Source organism: Camelina sativa, chromosome 4, assembly GCF_030686135.1.
Source record: "Camelina sativa cultivar CO46 ecotype springtype chromosome 4, ASM3068613v1".
Lineage (NCBI taxonomy): Eukaryota > Viridiplantae > Streptophyta > Magnoliopsida > Brassicales > Brassicaceae > Camelina > Camelina sativa.
In genome coordinates, this window is record NC_141883.1 from 6071624 (window position 1) to 6091626 (window position 20003).

General features: G+C 37.1%; 4 protein-coding genes across 8 annotated transcripts; 1 reads left to right on the plus strand and 3 right to left on the minus strand.

The window, feature by feature from the left end:
* Positions 1 to 580: 580 nt before the first annotated feature.
* Positions 581 to 4698, minus strand: LOC104779957 (glucose-6-phosphate 1-dehydrogenase 5, cytoplasmic). Of its 2 annotated transcripts, none has more exons than XM_010504395.3 (16): positions 4344 to 4698; positions 3858 to 4081; positions 3678 to 3763; positions 3512 to 3575; positions 3249 to 3435; positions 3003 to 3160; positions 2851 to 2919; positions 2704 to 2762; positions 2576 to 2612; positions 2398 to 2469; positions 2094 to 2241; positions 1693 to 1788; positions 1526 to 1596; positions 1299 to 1414; positions 1162 to 1207; positions 581 to 976 (listed from the first exon to the last, which is right to left on the minus strand). In XM_010504395.3, the coding sequence occupies exons 2-16, from the start codon at positions 4029 to 4031 to the stop codon at positions 809 to 811; spliced, it is 1551 nt and encodes a 516-aa protein (XP_010502697.1). In that variant the 5' UTR covers positions 4032 to 4081; positions 4344 to 4698; the 3' UTR covers positions 581 to 808. The 2 variants fall into 2 exon arrangements, with proteins under 2 accessions (XP_010502697.1, XP_087366096.1); XM_087509970.1 differs by having other exon boundaries at positions 3003 to 3138; positions 4344 to 4614.
* A 334-nt stretch (positions 4699 to 5032) lies between these two features.
* Positions 5033 to 7051, minus strand: LOC104779959 (plant UBX domain-containing protein 1). Its single transcript, XM_010504396.3, has 7 exons — positions 6869 to 7051; positions 6540 to 6639; positions 6368 to 6439; positions 6194 to 6261; positions 5975 to 6104; positions 5784 to 5888; positions 5033 to 5429 (listed from the first exon to the last, which is right to left on the minus strand). Exons 1-7 carry the CDS (start codon positions 6956 to 6958, stop codon positions 5233 to 5235), a joined length of 762 nt encoding a protein of 253 aa, XP_010502698.2. The 5' UTR covers positions 6959 to 7051; the 3' UTR covers positions 5033 to 5232.
* A 1990-nt stretch (positions 7052 to 9041) lies between these two features.
* Positions 9042 to 15300, minus strand: LOC147945478 (uncharacterized). The gene is made up of 14 exons (XM_087509273.1): positions 14986 to 15300; positions 14471 to 14871; positions 14283 to 14397; positions 14011 to 14196; positions 13259 to 13843; positions 13002 to 13143; positions 11083 to 11157; positions 10569 to 11039; positions 10382 to 10515; positions 10205 to 10288; positions 10061 to 10114; positions 9635 to 9850; positions 9496 to 9540; positions 9042 to 9203 (listed from the first exon to the last, which is right to left on the minus strand). Exons 1-14 carry the CDS (start codon positions 15298 to 15300, stop codon positions 9042 to 9044), a joined length of 2985 nt encoding a protein of 994 aa, XP_087365399.1.
* Positions 15301 to 16304: 1004 nt separating this feature from the next.
* Positions 16305 to 19206, plus strand: LOC104779960 (putative carboxylesterase 11). Of its 4 annotated transcripts, none has more exons than XM_010504398.3 (3): positions 16305 to 16966; positions 17063 to 17531; positions 18226 to 19206. In XM_010504398.3, the coding sequence occupies exons 1-3, from the start codon at positions 16678 to 16680 to the stop codon at positions 18761 to 18763; spliced, it is 1296 nt and encodes a 431-aa protein (XP_010502700.2). In that variant the 5' UTR covers positions 16305 to 16677; the 3' UTR covers positions 18764 to 19206. The 4 variants fall into 4 exon arrangements, with proteins under 4 accessions (XP_010502700.2, XP_010502699.2, XP_087366098.1 ...); XM_087509972.1 differs by having other exon boundaries at positions 16356 to 16966; positions 18174 to 19206; XM_010504397.3 differs by having other exon boundaries at positions 16331 to 17531.
* The last annotated feature ends 797 nt before the right edge of the window (positions 19207 to 20003 follow it).

The window sequence follows — 20003 nt, forward strand, 5'->3', positions numbered from 1 at the left end:
TTTCCAATGTATTCGTGGAAATGTTTTTCATACACCATGATGTAGCATTTGTCTCTGGAACGCCCCGACTGCCACCTTGTTTAATGAGTCCATGTCCACTGCCCCACCTTCTTTAGTGGGTCCTACGTCTAGCCCATCTATACCGACGGCCGATCTATTAAGTTCGTAAGGCTTTAAATACTTGTTTACTAACCCTACAAATCACCGTATGATTTTTTTTTGTCCTCATTTAAACAGTTCCGACAATCACTTTCGGAAAGATGATCCATCAAAAAAAATTTCTATAAATAAGATATAAAAATTACAGGTATGCACGAACATTGCGTGCTAAAATACGATTTATTCTAAGTTTTTTTTTTGTTTTTTAATACCTCGTTATTTTAAGGTTAATAGAAAATATCTTATTGCCAATTTACTCATTATTGATTTTATCAATTATTATCTAATAACATGTTTCTGTGTGTATACGTCCAATTCATGGTGTGGACAATTCATTTTTCTCCGATTCTTATATTTTGCATATATATTTCTTTTGTTGAAAAAAATTTAGAGCTGAAATCCTCTACTAAGCAAGAAATAGTTTTTGCACAAGGCTTGCTATGCATTATGTAAAGAAAACAACAGACTAGTACAACAAAAAGTACAATACATAAACAAATGTCCTAGTGAAGAGATCACTAGTATACATCAGATTCATTAACAAACTCCAAACTAGTGAAGGGTTTTTATTCAGCAAGAAAGGAAACAAAAAGAAGCTCTTATTTTGTGTGTACTCATCATCATCATATCTGTGTTGTGTTTATACCATTTACAATGTAGGAGGGATCCAAATGTAGCCATGGGTCTGCATATAACCAGCTTTCTTCAGTAGCTGATCTGCTTCGGCTGGACCACGGCTTCCTTGTTTGTATGGGATCGATTTCACCTCTCCCTTGTCGATCCTGTGAAGCAGTGGAGTGAAGATTTCCCAAGCTGCCTGTTTTTGTGATTGATCACAGACATGTGTTTAGAGATATTCTCAACGGGAAAAAAATATGAAAGATTTCAAAACAAATTTTTGGGAATCAGATTATGGAAGTTTGAAACAAAGTTGGGATTCTTGAAATGACTTCAAGTATTCAGGGTTCTAAGTGTTGAATGAGAAAGGTAAAACTAAAGTACCTTCAATTCGTCTCTGCGAACAAAGTGTTGTTGGTCACCTCTGATTCTGCAGAGAGACATAGAATATGAAAAATTAATGGTTAAAATAAAGGTTCTGATGTACAGAGTTAATGTTATTATGTAACTTAGATTCATACGTGTCAAGAATTAGGCGTTCGTACGCCTCTGGAATCGAGACACCTTGGTAACGTTGCATGTACGATAGGTCTAGTTCACTCTGCACAGTTTGCATCTCCAGGCCCGGTTGCTTCACCTGCGCAGCAAAGTCAAAAACTTCAGATTGATTGAATGAACAAAAGTGAATCTCTCCTTTTTTTTTGGGTGTAATTTTAGTAATTCGTGGTTGGTTTCATCAGGCACTTACAGTTAGCTTCATGTACATGGCCTCTGAAGGCTGCAAGCGTATAACAAACTCGTTCCTCCCTTGGTTTTGACCTGTTGCATTGCATGAGAGATTAGACCAAACAAAATTTCAAGTATCAGTAAATACACTTGAAATCTGTGAAAGTTTGATTTGGTTTGAATACAAACATTTAAATATGTCGCCAGGAACATCCTTAAACTGAATGCGAATATCTGCCTTCTTTGAACTCATTGCCTTTCCGGCCTTCAGTATAAAAGGAACACCTGAAAGATACATCAATCCACAAGTCACTAATCACTACTAATAGATAAGAATTTTGGCATAGAGGTAACACCAAATGAGAGTGCTAATCATTTATGTCTCTTCCATTATAAAGATTTACGTCATTTTAGCTTCAGGAGGGTTTAATCATTTATGCAAAAACAGAAGAGTTCCATATAGTAGAATAATGCGGTATATATGGACAATATGAATTGAACTAATGCCGGTAGATGATTTTGACTTTTTAGTTGATCTTCCAAACTCGTCGTAGAAAATGAAAGATGAAGAGTGAAGGGGGACATGGTACCTTCCCATCTTTCATTGTCTATGCGAAGAATTGTTGTGGCAAACGTTGGAGTGTTTGAGTCATTTGGAACAGTTGGATCATCTCTATATCCTTCATACTGTCCAAGAACCACCTCTTCATCTTTTATGGGGATCACAGATTGAAGAACCTGAAGTTCACTTAAGAAATCAGTCAATTTGTATTAACTGGCTGAAAATTCAAATGAAGACATCACTTGATCCAAATTGGATGAAAGGTAATCTCCTACAGAAGTTTGGAAATGAAGATGTGACACAAAAGATGTGATCAAGAAAACTGTAATCACCTTCACTTTCTCATCCCGGATATGCTCGGGCTTAAGAGAAATTGGTTTCTCCATGGCGACAAGGCAAAGAACCTGTAGTACACTAAACTTGGTTAACAACAACACATGAAAGCATCTGCAGTTACAGGGAAGGAAACTTCAAGCAAAAATGTCATATTTCGAATGTACAACGACTTGCCTGGAGCAAGTGGTTCTGAATAATATCACGAATGATTCTGAAATGGAAGATTATAAAACTCATCAGAATGCTATGATATTAGTGTCTCATGTACATCATATTCAAAGGAAACACTTAGAAAAGCTTACCCGTATTCATCAAAATATCCCCCGCGACCTTCAGTTCCAAAATCTTCTCTGAAAACGATCTGCAAAAGGGAATTACAGATTCATGTGGATGGATTCAACTCTAAACTCAGGTTCAGAAACATTTATGCTAAGCGATCAAGCTCTCACCTGAACGTTTGCAATATTGTCGCGGTTCCATAGTGGCAAAAACAAGCGATTGGCAAACCGAAGAACCAACTGCACGAATGATACATCGGTTAGATGATCTTTATCATCAGTCTAAATAAATAAACCATTGACTAGAAGCAAATAAGTGTTACCATGTTTTGCACTAATTCTTTTCCCAGATAGTGATCAATACGATAAATCTGTGGTTCCTCAAACAGCGCTCCAATCTGGGAACTCAGTTGCTCAGCAGATTCCAAGTCTTTTCCAAATGGTTTCTCAACAACGATCCTAGTCCATCCACCAAGATCAGCTGTAAAGATTATATATTCAAATGAAGAGTTGCCTAATATTTTGTATCTAGTATAATGTTGGACAATAATTTAACAGTATAAACTCACATTTGTTAGTGCACCATGCCTTGATCATCTTGCTTACGGGAGGGTATACAGACGGAGGAAGTGCAAGATAAAACAATCTCCTGGAAGATCCTTCAGAAGTCTTTTTAGAGATCTCGTGCTCAGAAATCGCCTTGTCTAATCTCTTAAACCCTTCCTCAGAATCATAGGGTCCACTCACATACTTAATCTAATTACAATTTAGAATTTTCTTTCAGTAACCAAAATAAAACAGGACTGCAATCTCGTAATAACAATGGACTAACCAGCTTAAGAAACTTGGACAAAGCATCTGATTTCGCAGATGCATTCTTCTCATCAACAAGATATCTACATAACAATCAGATAGATATATATATATATATATATATAAGCATCTCATCGTCTCAGATGCAAACAAAAACCAAAAGGCGGGATCATCGATCATCTAACCCGCGGATTTTATCTCTCAGTTCCTCATCAGTAATCTTACTCCTTGCATATCCAAAGATATGAACTTCATCTGGACTAAGAAACCCCTACTCATATAAATCCAAGAAAAAAGAAAAAAAAAACAATTAGACACTGAAACAATACATAATGATACAAAACTTTAGAGTAACAATAAATAACCTGGTGGAATAGATTGAAAAGTGCAGGAAAAGTCTTCTTCTTGGCAAGATCACCAGAAGCACCAAGAACAATGATGGAGAGGCTCCCAGTTTCAGAGACTGGATTGTATTCTTTCACAAAAGAATCGTTCTTTAAAGTAGACCTCTTCTCAACATGCCATTGCCCAGAACCCATCTTACACAAAACGATACCACAGAATAGAGGAAAAACACACAACAACAAACCTGTAAACGAATATATGAAGTCAAGTGGAATTGTAATCATTCTGGTTACGATTGATTGATTGATTGATTAAAAATCAATAAAAAAAAATACACTAAAGATTCAACAATTTCGAAATCTCCAAGAGGAGTTTTTTTAATTAGCTTAACACAACAGAATCAATACGAAAATTGGATTACAAGTAATTTGTATGGATCAGGTTTCCTCTAGAAAAGAAAAACGAAAACACAGAAATAAAGAACAAAGCGAGAAGAGATCTTTAACCTTCGACGGTGGCTGGCGACAAAACACAGCAGGTTGGAGAATTTGTTTTGTCTGAGTTTTGATTGATACTTCGAATACTTTATAGATATATTAGAAAAAAGAAGGGACTGTGAATATATAGAGGGAGGCGATGAATCGTTGTTGTCAAAGGAAGAAAAACATAACAATTACGTGAAATCACTAAGGGAATAATTATAAGTTAATTAAATGGAAAGTGGTAATCATAATTTGAGGGAATACGAGACTAGTGATGGTTGAGCTCGATCATCCCATTATCTTTAGATTTTTTGAAGATATATCATTGTTTTTGTTTGAGAAAGAAAAAGTCAAAAAGAATAAATGTGACGTTTTATTTGGGGTTTTCAATAAATTACGAGTTTGATATACATTTTGACCGTTGGATTTCACCTACCCAAACAAATCATACGTCTTTGATCAGCAACCACAAAATAATGCTCTTTTATACTTTTTTTTTTTTTTATGCTCTTTTATACTATTAGCACTTTATAAAGATACCATTTTTCACTATATTTTCAGACTAATTCACACTCTTTGATACTATAGAAATTAATCATCACTTGCTTATTATCTTCCACATCGTTGTATACGTAACTAGTTCATCTAAAGATTATATGGCGTAGCCCAACGCATCAATTTACTTTCTAGATTCTAGGTTGGCACGAAACAGATTTATAAAAAAAAAAAAACAGAGAATAAATGCTATAATGGAAGTAACTTTTACGCCGACAAAATCCAAATGAGCCAAGACAGTAAAGAAGCCCATACCGACACAAAAGGATTTGCTACTGTGATGCTGACACACTCCAACCGTCACATTTCAAAGGCAACATCCTGCTAGTTCTTGTTATGTGGGTAACGTAAGTGAAAATCACATTTTAAACCACTTAGGCTTTGTACTCTTCTTCTCTGTGGGTTTAGGCTCGTGTTCAACCGGTACATGACCAGAGTCAACCGTGGCTTCCTCTGACGATGGCTCAACCGTTTCCTCTGCTTTGGTCATGACCTCTAAATCTTTCAGTGACAAGATCTCTTCATTAAGATAAGGAGTTGAACTCGCACCACCATCTGCAACAAAAACATTTGGGGTTTTAAGAGATAACTTAAGAGCTCAGTCCTCTTTCCAACAGATTCTTCGAAGGTAGTATGTAAAAGCTCATAGTTCAACAGTGAATCTATTTGATACACCCGACTTAACCAGCCTTCTATGATTATTGTTCCCTATGTATTCACATAATCCTAAACTTCTTCTCGAGCTGTATCAATCCTAAGTTTGCAAGATTTTTGGACTTAGACAATTTAACAGGCATAGTTCTCAGTACCTCTAAGTGACCTCACTTACTAAATATTGCAATGCAATAAAAGCTTCTCAGAGAAAGAGGAAGTCTACAGTGGCGTGTGAAGGTAATGTCACAAACTAACCTTTTGGTTGATCGTTCGAAAAGTAGACAATTGCTCCAGGAACAAACCCAGCAGAATAGAAGTCTTGTGAGAAATCTTTTATCTGTTTCTTGGGAGGAGTTGTGTCTGCCAAAAAAGAAAAGCACGATGTCAGGTTTCTTTACCTTGAGAAAGGAAACATAAAATCAAAAATCTGAGTAATGGAAACGTACACAAGTAGAAAGGAATATCTGGGTGGGCAACTACTCTCATGACAAGATCAATCAAGCATTGGATCTTTTCTGAGGGATGAAATGTCGCATCCAATGTGTGATTATCAGGGAAACGAACACGGATTACAGCCTAGATAGTATCAATCTACAAACAGTCAGTGGGATAATTCAAAGCATGAAACAATACAAAAAAAACTTCAGAATAATAATAACAAGAACCTTAGTAAGCTTGGATCGACGAGCAGCTTCTTCTGCTTCCCGGAGTTTTCTTGTCTTCAATGATTTATCTAATTTACATGTTAGAAGAGTTAATCGATATGCAAATTTCCATGGAAATGACTAAACGCAGCCCAAAACCATTACAAATTGATTAGATTCTTGAGAAGATCTTACCTTCTTTCTTAGTAGCCAAGAGTCGGTAATAATCCTGAGGTGTGAACTCGTAGAAATCATCAGATTCATCTTCTGTGGGAATTTTTACAAACCAAATCAATCACAAGACTTGTTCAAAAATTCAGATCAAATGCAACAACACTAGCAAGAATCAGGAATCCGCTAACTATACCAGCACTAGAAGAAGTTTGGGTTGGCCTCTGTGAGTTACTCGAAGTCTCGAACACACGAACCTCTCGCCCTAATTTTTCTCGCATATCAGCAAGTTTAGCCTGATTTCACGAAATCAAACCAAAGAAACATCAAATTCGACACAAGAAAAGGAGAAACCCTAGAGAAGTTCGCGTGAACCCCGAAGATAGAGGAAGAAGAAGAAGAAAGAAACGGATTAGCTTGAAACGTGAACAGGAAATTGCAGAATCAAAATGGAACTAGGAATCAGATGGTAGATCAGTGAGGGAGAAGAGAAGAAGAAGAAGAAGAAGAAGAATGAAGTCAGACCTGAGATGAAGAAGAAGCTTCCATGGAATCGATGATCTCGAGTCGTCTCCGTTTCAAGATGTGTTGTAGAGAAGAGTCATCAACATACATCAGACCCGGTTCAAGTTATTCTTTTCTTGTTCGCTACAAATAACCGTCTATACGGAGGCGCATGTAAACAGTATTTTTTGTTTTTTATTAATTGAAGCATTCTTTTAGGAGATTTCAATTTAATCCCGCTATTATTTGTTTCTTATAGATCAGCCCACTTTCTCAGTTTCTTGTATGTTTTTCCCCCAATTAAACATTTTAAAGTCTTGAACCAATAAACATAAATTTTTGTTACTCGCCAGATAATACCTCTTTCTAATTTTTCGTGAAAAAGTATTCAGGTTCAACCGTTATCAAAAACCATAGTCATAACATCCCAAATTACCTAAACAACAAAAAATAAGAATTAATATTCACCTTTATATAAAAAAAATATTAATTTTATTTAAATTTATTAAATAAAAATTATTATCTGTTGAAAAATAAAAACTCTTTCAAATGTTTTGATGTCTCTTAAAGCTGGAAATGTAAAGAGTTATTCTCAACATGTACAATTTCGAAAATGTATTTTTCTACCTCAATTTTGATATTATGCCGATTTACAGCTAAACTAAATATATTTTCAAATAAACTATCTGAAATATCAAATTTTAGCATTGAAAATGCACTTTCCAAATTCTATATATTAAAAATGGCTATTTACCAGCAGGAGATATTACTACGGCTGCAAAACAATATTATAGAATATAAATCGACGGCAAATGCATCCATTGAGGTCAATTCCAAACCACGAGTCTCACTATCATGTTAAATTAATCATTGCTTTACACTTAGTTTAAAGTAAATATACTATATTTCATTTCAAACTAAAACTTGTATTTAAAAAAAAATGTCAGATGGGTTAAAAGTAATATACAAAGAACATAAAATATTTCATTAACCACCAATTATTTCAAAATAAATGTACTACGTACTTTATTTCAGATTTGAAACTAAAAATTGTATCTAAAAAAATGGATTTAAAGTAACATACAAAGAACACAAAATATCATTAATCATCAATTAGTTTAAAGTACATGTACTATATACTTTATTTTAGATTCAAAACTTAAACTTGTATAAAAATAATTAATCTTACGAGATAGATTTTAAGTAATATACAAAGAACATAAGATTCATTATCATCAATTAGTTCAAAGTAAATGTACTACATACTTTATTTCAGATATAAACTAAAACTTGTATTATTTTTTAAAAAAAAGAAACAAAAAAAAAAACAAAAAACTGGCGAGATGGGTGACACAAGATATTTCATTAATCTTGAAATTTACCTTTAGAGGGCATCTAACTTATAATTTATTGTTTAGTGGGTCAAAGTCTTCACTAAACAGATTAAAAAAAATTGAATATTCCGCTTTTTGGGTCAATGTTTGTTTTACTAGAAGGTTGTTATCGAGTGAATGATTTGTAAATTTATATAGATTTGTAAATTTATATAGATTTGTAAAATTATAAAAATCAAAACATATGGATTTTTACTAATGTCACATTCTTAATTTTTCTTTCTTTTATGTATATATATCAATATAGATCTTAAGTTATTACTATTTTCTTACGTATTCAAAGTGATATGGTAGGGTATTACCCTTTTTAGTTTTATATAATAGAAGTTTAGGTAACAAGTTTCAAGTTTGTAACCACTGAATAATTTTCACCTCTTTTAATTAAATACAATTAAAGACAAATAAATAACTGAATGAATCGATGAAACAAATCCTCAAATTTTTATTTTCACCCAATTCTCTCATAAAAAAAATTGTAATCTCTCCATACATGGTCGTTGTCTGGAGCCCTTCTCTTATATCATGTTGTAAAATTTGTTATCAAACTGACTTAACTTTATTGATGACCTCACATGAATATTTATATAAGAGAAGAGATTAGCACACAGGCCTAAACAATAGGTTCCTAAGCCTTATTTCTTTAGGACTTAAACTATAAATCCTAATTCTAATAGATTTACACTTATCCGGTTATACTTCTTTTCTCGTGTTGGAGCAGACAACAGATGAACGCCCAACTTGGACATCCGATATTCGAACTGAACCCTACCAAGAGCTTTAGTTAAAACATGTTCAAGTTGTTATGTGGTACTAACATCTTGTGTAGTGATGATACCGTCGCGGACTACATCACGGACTGTTTGACAATCAGATTCGATGTGCTTGGTGCGCTCGTGAAAAACCGGGTTCGCAGCAATGTGAATTGCAGCCTTACTATCACAGAAGAACCGAGCTGGTTTGGACTGTTTAACACCCAATTCAATTAACAACTTACAAAGCCATTTAATCTCCCGAAGTCCCACTGCTATTGCTCGATATTCTGCTTCAGCGGAAGAGTGTGACACGGTGTTTTGTTTCTTTGTTTTCCACACAATAAGGCGAACCTCCAAGCAATACAACAAAAGCACTTAGAGAACATCTCATACTCGTTAAAGGACACGACTGTCAATCAGAATCACAATAAATGGTAAGAGTAAGATCCGGATCAGCCTTAAGCAGGATACCCTAACGCAAAGTGCCTTGTAAATAACTAACCACACGAACAGCAGCAGCCCAATGCGCCTCACGAGGTTTCTTCATCTGCGACAAAACATGCAGAAAATAGCTTAAGTCTGGTTGTGTGTTGGTGAGATAAATCAATCAACCGGCGATACGACTGCGGATCAACGAGAACATGACCGTCGTTAGTAGCAAGCCAATGGTTTTGTTCTAGCGGTGTTGCAACAGGTGCTGTAACAAGATGAGCACAATCGAAAACTATATCCATGGCGTACTTACGTTGTGAGAGAAACATCCCTTTCGGTCCCCGACAAACCTCTATACCAAGAAAATACTTTAGTTTTCCCAAGTCTTTCATTGAGAAGCATCGACACAAATAGTCTTTAAACTTCTAAAGCATGTAATCATTATTCCCACAAATGAGAATGTCATCAACATACACCAAGATATGATGTTCAACACCAGCCTTAGAGTAAGAGAAGAGTGAGTAAACTTCATAAGATTGAACAAAACCAAAATAAATTAAAGAATCAGACAACTTCTTGAACCAACACCGTGAAGCCTGTTTAAGACCATACAAAGCCTTCCGTAAACGGCAAACCTTGCCGGGATGAGAATGACAAAAGCCAGGAGGAAGTTTCATATAAACCTCTTCCTCCAAATCTCCATGTAAAAAGGCATTATTAACATCCATTTAATAGACCTCCCACTGCTCAGCTGCAACAAGTCATAACAACGTACGAACCATAGTCATCTTAACAACAAGAGCAAAGGTCTCATTATAATCAACTCCCTCAACTTGATTATTACTAGGAACAACAAGACGAGCCTTGTATCATTTAATAGACCCATTTGCATTGTATTTAGTCTTATAAACTCATTGACTCCCAAGCGCAACTTTGTTTTATGGAAGATCAACTACATGCCATGTTCTCTTAAACTCAAGAGCATTAACTTCTTTTACCATCTCGTCATTCCACACTTTAAGTCGGACAACTTCCTTAAAGTGTTTAGGCTCCACAGACATGGTGATTGTAGCCAAATAAACAAGATGAGCTGGGGAAACAATTCATCAGGAAGACACTCTGTTAGAGGAGAGAAACATGTACCTTGGACCATGATTGAAGACTCGGATGTAGAAGAGAGCAGAGCATGATGGGTTGTTGGAGTACAAACGGCTTTATATGTTACATAGTCTTGAAGATAACCCAGTTCATGACGTTTTCGCTCACTTCGACGAACCGGTATAGCGGGAACAGACGATGAAACAGCAGGTTTTGAAACTACAACCTCAGGAACAGAGGATAGAACTGTAGGAACTGGCACATGAACTAGTGAAGAATCTGCAGGCAAAGACAAGACTGCAGGTGATGATTGCGGATCCACAGGTTCCACAATCGGCGAGAGAACATCCGGCTCTCGCGGCAAAATAGAGTCGCTTGACGAGTGAGGTGGAGGTACGACTTGACTGTCAGTAGGAGGACTTAGTGAACTCCCCCTGTCCACCACATGTGTGTGAGGAAGCCAATCTGCTTTGGTAATTACTTGAACAGGTGCAAGAGTGGGAGAACTCACAAGTTCTAAAGCAAATGGAAAGTGATGTAAGAATGGGAGCTGAATTACCGGCTGAAGCAGTAGCTGAAGTACTACTTGAAAGACTGCTTGGTGAACATCCTAACGAACTTCCTGATAGACTGCCTGAAGTATTTTTTGGAATGAACCAGCTTGTACCAGTCAAGGAGAACTATCATATCCTTTTGATATGTGGAAGAATCAGTAACAAACATAGTTTGGAGCTGACCGCTGTAACTGGAAGTGATGCGGACTTCAACGAGCCGGAAGATCACATTGTTGGAGTAAAACCGTTGCACTCTTTTTTCCTTATCTAGGGTTTTTCCCAATGGGTTTACCTAGAAAAGTTTTTAATGAAGCAACATCCTTCCACATATCTTCCTACATATATTCTATGGAGGATGATCATAGAAAGCCACCCTTGTTTCGAGCTAGTTCAAGACATGGTACAAGGAACCTTTCCACAAGTCAATTATCACACAAAATGGATCTTTCCATCAAAGGCTCAAACCAAAGCATACCTTGGCGTCCTGGAGAGCTTCTATATCACTTGGAGACTTCACCACACATCTTAGGATGCATCCCACCTCACTTGATTAGGCGGATCAAGTTAAAGTGCAACTTTCCTTATTTGGATCCGTTTGTCTTTATAACACATCTTCCTTATTCAATGATGTGCCTATGTGAGACTCTCAAGACCATCCAGAAGCTTTCTAGAATGTATCAAGACGTTCCAATAAACCACAACTTCGGCCCCAAGTTATCAAGACTCAAGGTGCATCACAACTTTCCCAATTTGGCCGATATTCTCATTCAATTCCCAAAGACCATAATTATCATTAATTGTTGAGATTTCTTTCTTTATTTCAGCATATAGATGTTGTACTTGAGCCTCTATATAAGCTCTATTACATTTTACTTTTCAAGGCACGCTTTTGATTAATAAGAAATTTCAGTTTGCTTCAACACTTTGTGTTTTGAATCAAATCATTATTCTTGCTAGTTCTAGGTAGTTTGTGGAATCAAACAACTTAGGTTTCGTGTAGAGTCTCTGATCCTTGCGAGGAATAGCCCTTGGATCATATTCTCTAGCCCTTGGTGTTGTGGAATCAGCATCAAACCGGTTACTCTCCATCAAACTGTTTCCACCTAAGCTTCTAAGTCTTTGAGTTTGTGAGCCTTGTCTTGGTGGGTTCTGAGGCTTGTATCAATATGATAGAAGACTCGGTGGTGAGACTCGTATGGGATAAATATGGCGGATTCACAAGTTGGCAGTCGCTTCTCTCTTGTGAAGAAATGATGGTCAAAGATGAAGATCTGACACGCTGGCGGTCGCTTCTCTCGTGTGAGATCAAATAAGGGGTGTGATGGCGGAATGAAGTGCACCACAGAGTTGTGATAAGACTCTGATACAGCACAAGATCTATGCCTTGATGACTCGCTCAAAAAGACATAAGAACAAACGTTTACTAAGTAAAGGAATCCACCTAACTTAGATAAACAAAAACAAAGCCTAAGCTTCAAAGTGAGAAAAACTCTCTCTTTTATTTTCCAAAAATCTTCTATATCTTTACAATGAAACAAACGAGCTTTTTTTATAGCTCTTACATGGTATAATCTACATTAATTACAAATATGTCTAAATTAATTACAAATCAATCACCATAATGGAGAAATCATAATTAATGGTGATGATGAGGAATAAATGGTGGATCTAGGATTTCTATCAATATATTATCTTGGCAATCAATATTTCCTTGTGTGGCTCATCGGAGAGTAGTTCAAGAAGTCCATCAGGAAATCCGTCTTGTAGTAGTTCAGCTACTCGTTCAGCATATGTGATGACCGCATCAGAAATAATTATTCCCGAAAGACAACATCACGAGAGATTAAGAATTCATTCCTATCAATGTCGAAAACATTCCAGCCCTTTGTTCCAAACGGATAACCAACAAATACACATAATCTACTTTGTTCACCAAACTTGTCCCTATCACAGCTGACAAGGTGAACATAACATGCTGAACCAAATACGCGTAAATGTGCATACGACGGCTTACACCCATGAAGTAGTTCATAAGGAGAACGTCCATTATGAATAGAAGAAGCGTTCTATTGATAAGATATGCAGCCATAAGAACAGCCTCTCCCAAAACCGAATGGGTAAACTTGCTTGAAACAACAAGGCCCTGGCAACATTTAGGATGTGCCTATGCTTTCTTTCCACCCTGCCATTTTGCTGTGGAGTCCCAACACACGACGTTTGGTGGATAATGCCTTGTTGACAGAAGTATGAAGAGAGGCACATAAACTTTGTTTCATTATCACTTCTAACCGCTTTTACTTGTTTACCAAACTGTTTGTTTGCATAGGTAATGAAATTAGTTAATACACTTCGAACTTCAGACTTTGCAAGTAGAAGATATGTACAGATAGCTCTAGAGTAATCATCAACAATAGTGAGAAAGTAAACCGCATCACATGAAGAAGGTACTCGATAAGGACCCCATACGTTGCAATGAATTAAAGAAAAACACTCAATTGCTTTATTGAAACTTTTTGGAAAAACCTCCCTAGTCTGCTTAGCTCTAAAACAAACGTCACACGGACTTGAGCTAGCAGATTTCGAAGAACTAGAACACATTGGTAAAACCGACAGAACTGAAAACGATGGATGCTCCAACCGTTGAATCCATAACTTGTTGCTGGAACTAGCAGTCATGCAATGAATCTTTGCTGAAACCACATCCGTAAAGTAGTAAATCCTATCACGCTCTTCACCTCTTCCAATCAAAGTCTTCAAAGAAAGGTCCTACAAAACACACAATGTTTCAGTAAACATAGCAACATCCTTTGTTTGTTTCAATATTTGTGAAACAGAGATTGACATGCAATTCAAGGCAGGGACATATAGAACATCAGTCAACGAGATTGTATCACTTAATGGAAAGACCCCCATGCTTACAGCAAAGGTCTTACTTCCATCCGCAAAACTGAAGAACAAGGCAGAACATTCTTAATGTTGTGTAAGAAAGTGAGATTCCCAATCATATGATGGGAAGCTCCTGTATCAAGAATGACATTACCAAGATCTTTCTTACCATACAGTTTATCGGCACTCTTGGCACTAGACTGCTCGCTAACCATTTGTTGAAGTACCCTCAACTGTTCCGGTGTGAATTTAGTGAAAACAGAAGAATGAGAGCTTGTGACATGCGCTGCAGTAACTTGTCCTCTTCCTCGTCCAGCACCTCTGCCAGTGCCTCAACCACGACCACTTGATTTGTGTTGATTACGCTCCATCCACAAGTCTGGAAAACCAACAACCTCCCAACAGTCACGACGCTCATGACCAAGTCGTCCACACTGCGAACATATCTTGGAACCCGATGTCTTAATTATTGATGTGGTGGGTCTGGTCAGATGTGTCAAATTGGACCTGCCAAGATACGCAGTAACTTCGGACGAAGACTCTCTACTACCCGGAGATGTCTGATCATATGTGTCACGGCGAGTCAAGAAACCAACAGAGTCACGCTGCTGCTCATGAAGACGAGAAGAAGCCAACCTCTGTTCTTCTCTAATGATTCTAGAGTAAACTTCTCCAATAAATGACAAAGGATCCAACGAGATAATGTTTGTACAAATACCACCAAACCTAGATTCATCAAGTCCTAACACAAACTGATGAATCTTTTCTTCCTCCCGTTGCTTATGCGGTTCAAGAGTAGCACCACAAGTACACAACCCACAAGTACATGATTTTATTGGTTTGTAAATTTGGTATTCTTCCCAAAGTTTACTCAAACGACCATAGTATTCAAGTACTTGTTGGCCATCCTGACGACATGCTGCGAGTTAAGCCTTGAGTTGGTGAATACGAGCTTTGTTACCCACCAAAAAACGTTCTTTCAAATCCTTCCATAACTAATGTGCATCGGAGATGAAAGTCACCGCGGATTTCACCTTTGGTTCAATTGAAGAACGGATCATCGAGTTCACGGCTGTCCAATTCTCAAAATTGGGATCACCTTGAGATGGTTTGCAGATCGAACCATTAATAAAACCAGTTTTACGCTTGGCTTGAAGTGTGTTCACCATCTTCGTCGACCATTCATTATAATTATCACCGGTCAACATGACCGAAGACATCATAGCACATGGGTTGTCGGAACTCGACAATAGGTACGGCGAAACCACCACCGTACCTGGTTTCTTTACTGCAGGCGAAGACTTTGTTGCAGAAGAAACATCTTCTACACCGGACATTTTTTACTTGACACGCAAGAAACGAAAAAATTATGAAAAATTTTAAGAAAATTTACTGGATCGTATGTGCTGATACCATGTAGAATTGGTTATCAAACTGACTTAACTTTATTGATGACCTCACATGAGAATTTATACAAGAGAAAAGATTAGCACACAGGCCTAAACAATAGGTTCCTAAGCCTTATCACATTAGTACTTAAACTATAAATCCTAATCCTAATAGATTTACACTTATCCTGTTATACATGTCTTCTCTTGTGTTTTTTAGTTCCATCTTGCTTAGAATCTTCATGTCTAGGAAATCTTTGAGTGTTCTTGATTAACAAGAAAATTCGTTTCCTCACCTTAATACTTTCTTTTGATTTTCCGGTTAAATTTAGCTAGTGTGAGTTTTGCTTCCACGTATACCTGATGATTGATCCGACAACAATTACTGCAAATCCTTTTGAGTCTTTCATACTCTAACCAATCAAAATCATTTCTCTTGACTGAAATCTTCTTACTCTTTTAAAGAAACGAAGGTGATCTGTAATTATAATTCTCACTTTTGACTATGATAAAAAGTAATTTAAATAGTAGTCTGTTCACTGAAATCCAAATCAACAACAACTTCTCCAGGGGTATTATCAATGAATCTCACTGTCAGTCATCTCAGAGACATGCAGGAGAGGTATCCCTCGAGTTTGAACTCACAAATGAATGAACGTAAGAAAGTCTTCTCCATGAAAATCTTCCCATCGTTGTAGGCCAACAAACCAAATACAAATATAACGCTCTTCTCAATACATAAAAGAAAAATCTGTTTTAAAAACAAAAGCAAAATTAGACGTCACATACCTATAACCTATCATCAAGTATGCAACCATGAACGTAACTTTCTAGAAGCTTAACCCCAAAATACACCGGTAAAGCAAAGATAAACTCTTCCCATGTTCTGGTTTCTAGGTTCTAAAAAAAAAACAGAAAGAAAAAAAGAGATCCCCCTGAAATTAATAAAGTAACTCCCATTAAAAGGAAATATAAAAACATTTAGCAAAACAAATTTATTAATCAGAGAGTCTCTCTTCCCACCTAAGCTTCTTTGCTTTGCTCCCTTTTTTTTTTTTTTTTTTTTCTTTTTTTGTAATTTATTTTTTTTGGTTCTATCCTTGTTGTCTCTATTAACGCTCATCTTTCACCTCAATCCAAAGCTCCAAATCGAAGCAAAGCAATCTTCTTCACTCTCCTACAAACCCTAATTCGATGCAATTGCTGCAAGCTCCACCTTAATCTCCCTTTTATCCATCCATGGATCCGTAAAATCTCTGTAAAACTCACAAATAGGTGTTTCAAATTCGAACCGGAGAAATACGACAAGAAAAAGAACAAAAAAAAATGCCGAGCGTTGGTGTGAAGCTCTATAGTGTCTTCTTCAAGTTCCTTTTGAAACACCGTTTACAGAACCGGATTCAATCTTCCGGTGACGAATCCTCCTCGGATCCGTTCGGTGTCACGACCCGACCCGAAGAATCCGTCGCTGCTCCTAATCCGTTATTCACCGACGGTGTTGCGACCAAAGACATTCATATCGATCCGTTAACTTCTTTATCCGTACGGATTTTTCTACCTGAATCTGCTCTTACGCCGCTCGAACCGAGCACCTCTGCCGCTGGTGTGCATTCCGGTAAGGCTCGAAATCTCAACAACCTCGCCGGATCGGATCTTCTTATTAGGAGAAACAGCTTAGGTTCGTCTAATTCGTTGTTGTCTCACAAGGTAGAATCTAGGAGGAACAGTTACGGCTGCACCGCCACTGGTTCGTCATCCCCTGAAGCAGGATCCTCCTCCGACGTGTACAGAGGATACTCACCGTCGTCGTCTGGTGGAAACTCTAGAAAACTTCCTGTGATGTTGCAGTTCCACGGTGGTGGATGGGTGAGTGGAAGTAACGACTCAGTGGCTAATGATTTCTTTTGTAGACGAATGGCCAAGCATTGTGATATCATTGTCTTGGCCGTCGGGTACAGGCTTGCACCTGAGAACCGGTACCCAGCGGCGTATGAGGACGGGTTCAAGGTGTTGAAATGGCTGGGGAAGCAGGCGAATTTGGCGGAATGTAATAAGTCCATGGGGAATTCGCGGCGAACCGGAGGGGAGGTGAAGAAATCAGAAGTTAATAAGCATATCGTTGATGCTTTTGGTGCATCATTGGTTGAGCCTTGGCTCGCAACTCATGCTGATCCCTCGAGGTAAAAACAATGACTTTCCATTTGCATTGCCTATGACTTTTAGGGAAATGTTGGTTCTTGTTTAGGTAGGGAAACTAGTGAAAGAGCCAAGAATTTGTTAGAACTTAGAAACGAATGTGTGTGTGTTCCTGCCTGCCTGAACATCTAAGCTTTAATGTTGATCTTTGATCTGTGGTCTACTTGTGGTAGAGTTTAGTTGATTGTAGTGTTGTTTCTTGGTAGTGATCTACGAAACTTCTGTTGCTGCTTCTCCTCTTATCCATTGGCCCCTGAAATGATGATTTGTTTGATCTTCATTGATCTCTTGGGCTGAGCATGTTAGATGTGTAAATTCAATCCTTTTAATTTCGTGAACCTTCTTGGAATTGAATTAGCACGCTTGTTTTTTGATAAAGAACCATCTGCTTAGGAGTCAGTTTCTTGAACATGCGCTTGGGTTGTCAATTGTTTCTTCATATCGTATGTCACACCAAAAATCTTTATTCTATGTTTTAGTGCTCACTGCTTTCACGTAACTTAAGGAGTTTGCTTCCATTAATGTTCTCTTCTTGGTTCTTAAGAACTCCTAAGGATAATGAACTTAGATCCCAGCCGAGTCTTCAGAGATGAATTTTTGTAGATCGTTGCTTTCATGTGATTCAGGTGAAACAAAATCTTACTGAGTTCTGTGACATCTCAAAATTTGAAACTTCAGATGTGTGCTTCTTGGTGTGAGCTGTGGTGCCAACATAGCAGACTACGTAGCACGCAAAGCCATTGAAGTTGGTCAAAATCTAGACCCTGTCAAGGTTGTGGCTCAAGTCCTAATGTACCCGTTCTTCATCGGTAGTGTTCCCACACAGTCTGAGATCAAACAAGCAAACTCATACTTCTACGACAAAGCCATGTGCATTCTCGCATGGAAGCTTTTCTTGTCAGAAAAAGAATTCAGCTTGGACCACCCGGCAGCAAACCCGCTCGTTCCAGGCCGAGGTCCACCTCTCAAATTCATGCCACCAACACTAACTATTGTAGCAGAGCATGACTGGATGAGAGACCGGGCCATTGCTTACTCAGAAGAGTTAAGGAAAGTTAATGTAGATGCTCCCGTGCTAGAGTACAAAGATGCGGTTCACGAGTTTGCAACCCTCGACATACTTCTTAGAACTCCGCAAGCTCAGGCTTGTGCAGAAGATATTGCAATCTGGGTCAAGAAATACATCTCACTCCGTGGCCACGAGTTCTCATACTAATTGTTCACCGGAAACTCGATGTGGCAAAAAGAGGTGAACGGAAAGTAAACCGTGTTTTTACGGGTTTTGGTTTCTCCAAGAAGTAAAAGAGGTGAGCCGAAAGTAAACCGGGATTTTTCGGGTTTTGTTGTTTCTATCAGGAAGCCAAAAAAAAAAAGCCAAGCGAGAGGTTCTCTCTCTCTCTCAGGAGTCTCTCTCTCTCTCAGTAGTCTCTCTCTCAGTAGAGTAGTTTAGACGTTAGAGAGGTGTTACTTTGTGAGATGGGTCGAGTGGAGACTCTGTTGCCTCGGGGTATTTCCCGTATATTAGTAAACTATATACATCCGTTCTTCTCTTTTATTAAGAGATCATGCTTTTGTTTTGTATATTATCGTAAACGATCGTCCATTTTGGTTAATTCGAACCAAACCAAATGCAGACCAAAAAGTTTGATCTGTGTACCATATCTTATTTTGAATTATTTGATTCAAAAGGTTAAAAAAAAAAAAAAAATTATAGTCCCAAAAGTGTGCTTATTGCATTCCTTCTCTTTTCAACGGTATGTTCAATATGAGGTTTGGATCAAAGTTTATTTTTAGTAACATTTTGAATTCTCAACTTTTTTTTTTTAAGTAACATTTTTGGTAGAATTCTCAACTAGTCATGTACATTTTGGTTCTTCTCAACTGATTATATTAGACTGGTTACTCCTCCAAGTCCAACTCTTAAAGACCAGAAATATGTGGAATTCAGTTCAGTTTCGGCTATCCACAGTATATGTTATTTTGGTAATTTTGGAGTTTTTTTTTGGTAAGTATTGATAATTTTAAATACTTCAAATAATTTGGACCTTTTTTGGCCCAAACATAAAACGGGTTTCTGTATATTGCTGGTAAATTCAGATCTAACTTACCTTCAACTGGTTGAGAGAACATGATACTATACAATGGTCCCTCCATTCCTTTTGTAACATGTTTTGTAAATCTTAAAATACTTATTTTCTTTATAAAAATTACAGAAATTTAAATCTTATTTTGATAGAATTTTTGGCAAAATTTAATAAATAAGAAATATTTTATCATTTATAAAAATTCAAACAATAGAATAAAATACTGCATAATTCAAATAGATATGTATACTACTAAGCAAGGAAACTTGATAAAATCTATTAAAATAGAACAAACAAAAAAATTGTAAAAAATCTATATAAATGGAGAGAGGGTAGGGAGTATCATTAAAGAGTTATATTTGAATTTTACAT